At 25.2% G+C, this 5,781-nt stretch overlaps 2 protein-coding genes across 2 annotated transcripts; one reads left to right on the forward strand and one right to left on the reverse strand.

Annotated features, from left to right (window-relative positions):
- Window positions 1-806: 806 nt before the first annotated feature.
- ENU1_201730 (Phosphatidylinositol-4,5-bisphosphate 3-kinase catalytic subunit, putative) lies at window positions 807-2,387 on the reverse strand (the record flags this gene model as incomplete). The annotated part of the gene is made up of 1 exon (XM_008862134.1): window positions 807-2,387. The coding sequence occupies one exon, from the start codon at window positions 2,385-2,387 to the stop codon at window positions 807-809; it is 1,581 nt and encodes a 526-aa protein (XP_008860356.1).
- A 97-nt stretch (window positions 2,388-2,484) lies between these two features.
- ENU1_201740 (hypothetical protein) lies at window positions 2,485-5,638 on the forward strand (the record flags this gene model as incomplete). The annotated part of the gene is made up of 2 exons (XM_008862135.1): window positions 2,485-5,535; window positions 5,627-5,638. 2 exons carry the CDS (start codon window positions 2,485-2,487, stop codon window positions 5,636-5,638), a joined length of 3,063 nt encoding a protein of 1,020 aa, XP_008860357.1.
- Window positions 5,639-5,781: the final 143 nt, after the last annotated feature.

Below are 5,781 nucleotides of genomic sequence, written 5' to 3' on the forward strand. Positions count from 1 at the left end.
GTGTGGTGTTTCAGACGTGCTACCTTCGATCTAAAGAAGAAATACAATACTAAATAGAAATTTAAAAAGAAAATTGTATTGTTGTTGCAAAAACAAATGCAAGATTTGTTGATATATTTTGTAATGAATCAATTGAATTATTCAATTATATTCTAAATGATTATTGTATAATATTTCAACATATATATTTTGTGATATAGTAAATTCATCAAGAAATACATACAAATAACTTTTAGACAGAAAGAATTTTGTGTGTTTTGTGTTATTACTTATGAAAATGGAAAATGAGATATACTTTTATTCTGTTAAATTACTTAGTGATCAGAATTATGTTTACCATGAGTCTTATTTATTCATTATAATAAGAAATTGAATGAATATATTCAACATGTAAATAAAAGAGAAAATAATATTCATATTATATTTTATTATAATGACACTAATGAATTGTTGATAATCGTCAAGAATAATAATAATAGAGATGCAACACAATTTTCAAATAACACACAGTCAGTATTGTTTTTTGATATTCACCAAAGTATTTGATGAAATACAATAAAATGATATGTTAGTAAATAGAAAAAAAGGTCAATTAATAGATATATCCATAATTTGATTTTCTTAATAATAAGAAGTGATTATTTCAATTTCTTCAGTATGTTGTATTGGTATTACAGAGTTTATTTCCAAAACTATCGTATTAAAATATTCTTCTTTTAATGTGATGCTAGATTTATGTTGTTGAAATAAAACAATAAAACAAAAAAAAATAAAAAGCAAAAAGAAATAACAAAATAAAATTAAAATTAGAAATATTTTCTGATAAATTTAAGAACTTTATGTTGTTTATCTTTAACCATCTTTTGAATAGAACTATTTTGAAGATTTCCAATTAACATATTCACAGCATCACTTTCTGGAATTGACAAAGCAAAAGCATCAGTAAGACATTTTGTTACAGCATATTCATCAAATTGAGTATCAAAACCAAAAACAATCATAGATAATCTAATAATCATACCAACATGTCTTCGAAGTACTAAAAACCCAGAAGTACAATTTTGAACGAATAAATCCCAAGCACCAATTTTTGATTTTTCAAGAGTAACAATTGTGTTATTAAGAGAAGTACGAATAATTGTTGGAATTGCAAATCTATTTGCATCAAATTTTGGTCTTAAATTAATAACAAAACCAAAGTCAATATGTGCAAAGGACTTATCACATAAATGAAATTTCCAATTTTCTAAATGACGGTCTCTTACTCCTAAACAATACGATGCAATAAATCCTCCAGAAAGTGTTGAAATCATTGTTGCCATTTCTTTTGGTAAATATTCATCTATCTTTAAATTAATAGAACATACTGGACAGTCTTTATTCTTTATTGAAAGTTGTTCAAATTCCCATCCATCTGGACAACAATGTAATTCTGGATGTTTTTCACATGCACACACTTCTTCAATGCATCCAAGCATTTGAAAAACACCTTCTCTTGGTCCTGTTGGAACAACGGAATAAGTAACAGCAATTGGTTTACAAGGAGTATTTTGATCAAATGCAGTAGGATGAGCTAAAAACGAACTTTTCATCCATAGAACATTAAATACATTAAACATAACTTGAACAGCCATATCTCTTCTTAGGTCATCTCCATATTTAAACATTACTCTTCTTCTTTTTTGTTGTCCATTTTCTGTTTCTGCGTAATAAAACATTAATGATATTGGTGTCGTTGCTGATTTATATGACTTTAATGCTACCATTTTTACTAAAACACCTTCTCCAAGAAAAGGATCACAATTTCCTGTATAGTTTAATACTGAAATACTTTCTTCTTTTAATTCTTCATCACTTAATTTATTCATTTTCTCTGGTAAAAAATCCCTATTAAGATAAAGTGTTGGTCTTTTTGCTTCTTTTGGAAGTGTTAATAAATTATCTCGAGCAGATGCAATCCATGTAATAATTTCTTCGTTTTGATAATTAATACTTTTTGTTATTTCTCCTCTTTTATCTTCTAACTTCTTTCTTTTCTCATCGATTAATTGAAGTAAATAACATGACCCTTCAATTCCTCCTTCAACTAATTTACAAAAAACTGGATCACTACAAACACAAATACCTCCAGCTCTATGAAGCCAAAATATTCTTGTATAAACATCTCCATAGTCAATAGCAGTTCGAACAATAGCTTTAATTAAAATAATTTTATATTCTGATCTTGGTTGAATTACTATATGTCTTAAAAGTAAAGGAAGATAAAGTAAATATTGACTATGATGACTTTTACAATAAGAATAAATGGTTTGAGGAAGAAGAGAGTCTAAAGACATTTCTTCAAGAAAAGAATAAGTTTCATGAAAAGAGTCTTGAGTTTCAACCATGTAACTCATGTTACTGTGATTTGTTTTAATTACATTTTTTTCTTCCTTTTATTTTTTCTTTTCATTTTTTTATGAACAAAAAACTTTAGTTTTATTAATGAAAACCACAAAACCTTTACATATTTGTCGTGTTATTACTATCGACGGTCCTTCTTCTCCTTCTTTTGCAAGAAATGTATTTCCTTGTTATTCCATTCGTCAAAATTCTTTTATTCAACCACCCCAAACGGCATACCTAGTGTTAGTGGAATGGGATGATTTATATATCAAACAACCAACCTGGGTATTACACGATGAATTAATTTCGATACGTGGTATAGATCGTAGAAATTTATATAATCAATTTTTACGAGAATATACTGTTAATAAATTTACTTATACACCTAATTTATCATCTTTATTACCAGCTAAAGAATTAATACCATGTAAAATTATTGATTCTAAAAAAAATGAACAACAACAAGAAATCTTTTCAGTAAAATGGGAATCACAAGGAAATATATATGAAAGCCAAGAACAAATTTCTTTCTTTGAAAAAGAAGAATATAAACATTTATTAATTCAATACCAAAACTCACCTTTTTCACCTGAACCACTTAAAAGTTGTGAAATTAATTTATTTAATCAATCAGATTTAAAACATAAAAGAATAGGAGAAGTTTGTTATAAAATACTTGAACGTCTTAAAACAAATAGTGTAATAATTGAGAATAAATCTTCTACAGAACCATCACTTTCTTATTCAATCAAATTTAAGTTATTTAAAAAATTAAAAAAAGTAATGGATTTAGGATTTAAAGGTCCATTTTTAATTATTACAAACAAAGAAAATTTAGGATTTTATCAAGAAAATTTATACAAAACAATTCCAACAGCTTTAATTACTTTTATAACAGAAAATCGTCTGAATAAAGAACAAAAAAAAGTATTAGAAAGAGAACTTTATTTTTCTTCTTCCTCTTCTTCAATAAGAAGTAATTTTGTAGTTTTAACAAATCCTTATTTTTTGTTTAGAAGTGGAACTTCATTTGATATTATTTTTGTTGACACAGAATTACTTCAATTTGAATCAATACTTACAACAATTAGTAATAATTCTTATGTATTTCTTTATAGTAAAATTAATCCTTCAATATTACGTTCTTTTTGTAAACAACAAACAAGTGATAAAGTAATACGTTTTAGTTTTGAACAACCAGAACCAGTAATTAAATACGTTGACTGTTATATCCCATTAACACAAAACCAACAAAATTTATTGAAAGAATTAAAAAAGTCATTAACTATAGAACCAAGTAAAACATCATTAATTTGTTCTGAAATGATAAAAACTGGAATATCTTCTAGTTTTTATTTAAACCCAAAAGAGTCAAGTGGTAAACTTTTATTTGTAGAAAAGTTAATTAATCTTTTCCAGTTAACAGAAAAGAAAGTAGTTGTTATTGCAAATTCTTCTTGGATATTTGCTCATTTATTAGAAAAATATCAAATAAATATTATGTCTTGGGACTCTTCTGCACAAAAAAATAGTGCAATTTGTAAATTATTAAAGTGTAATTCACAAGAACAAGCAAATGAAATTATTCAATTTTATAAAGAGAAGAATATTAATCTTCAATCAAATTATAAAGTTGTTTGTGTTGATTGTAATACAAATTCCAGTTTAATATTCTTTGATTTTATAGACATTGTTATTGATTTAAGATCTGATTATTCTCCACTACTTGAAACATTAAATAAAAATAAATTTGGCTTTGCTACAACGAAGTCAATTCTTTATTTTAGACTTATTGGAAAAAATAGTATTGATGAAATTACAATAAGTATGAATGAAACAGATACCATTTTTAATCAAAATGAACTTAATAAAATTTATAGCAAATATCTTCTTGGTAATATTAGCTCTTATACTACATTTGTAAATAGAATTCATTCATCTGATAAGGATTTTATTAATATGATTAATCAATTCTTTTCTTCTTCTAAACTTCTTCAAGTACTTGATATTAATGATGATTCTATTGATTTTATTGATGATGTTCAAAGAGCTAAACACATTGAATTAAATCAAAGAATTAATCCGCATTATTTAATGAGTAGTGACTATCATAAAATTTCAATAGAATTGAAAATTCCATTTGTATTAAACCAACCATCTAATGTTCAACCTTTTCTTTCTGATTCAATAACATTAAAAGGATCATCTATTCAATCAGTTCCTAACAAGTCAAAAACTTGTCCTCCTTTAAAAGAACAAAATGTTGTTATTCTTTCTCATAAAGGATTAGAAGAAAAATCAATAAAAGAACTTCCTTCATCTTCAAATCAACCACTTGATAAACAACCTTCTATTCTTCATGAACAAACAAAACAAAAGATTATTCCTTATAATTCATTTAATTCTTTTTCATCAAAAGAGTCTGAACAAAATACTAATTCACAAAAACAACAACTTCTTACAGGATTATACAAAACTGTTAATGACCCTCAAATGTCATGTGTTTCTTTACTACCAATACCTCATGAATCAAAAATATCTAAGGAACAAAATCAATTTAATTCTTTTAAAATCACTAAAGCAGAACTAAAAACAGAACCAGCCATTTCCTATCCTTTAAAAACTAATCACAAAAAACAATCAATACAATATTCTCAAGAACTTTCTTCAAAAATTTATTCAATTATAAAAGAAAAAATTATTAAATTTTCTTCAGTTCCTCCAATAACTGGTAACTCGTTAATAGAAAAAGAAAGTAATTCAACACCTCAAAAAATAAATAATCTTCAAGGAGTATCTACTATTCAACTACCTCTTCAAAATACCTCAAAAGTTCCAAGTTTAAATAGTAATATAAATAAATATTCTTTACCATCAACAAATCCGAATGAAATTACAACAGAACAACAATTAAATAAAAGTGGAAATGAAAAACAATCTAAAATAGATAAAATTATTGAACAAATTAAACATGGTATTAAACTCTTTGGAACTGATGTTTCTAAATGGAATATTAATTTTAATATATTTGAACCATTATCAAGTAAAATGATACAAGACATTGTTAACAAAATAGAATCAATAGAGAGATTAAATATAACATTAACAAATGACCAAATGAAAGTATTGTCACATATTTATAATTATGTAGTAATAAGAAAAATTATGATTCCATTCCCTATTTGTTCTCTTAAAAATTGGGATTGTTCATGTGATATTACATTACTTCAATTAATAATAGAAAATGGATTGAATGTTCCTGAATTATATTTAAATGATCTGGTCATAAGAAGTGTATTAGACTTAAGTGGATTATTAACAGAAAAACAAAAATGTGAATTTTTACATTCTAGGATTGAAAGCATTTATAAATGCTATTCTATTTGTCAATTTAAT

This window comes from Entamoeba nuttalli (genome assembly GCF_000257125.1).
Source record: "Entamoeba nuttalli P19 unplaced genomic scaffold asmbl_9584, whole genome shotgun sequence".
NCBI lineage: Eukaryota > Evosea > Mastigamoebida > Endamoebidae > Entamoeba > Entamoeba nuttalli.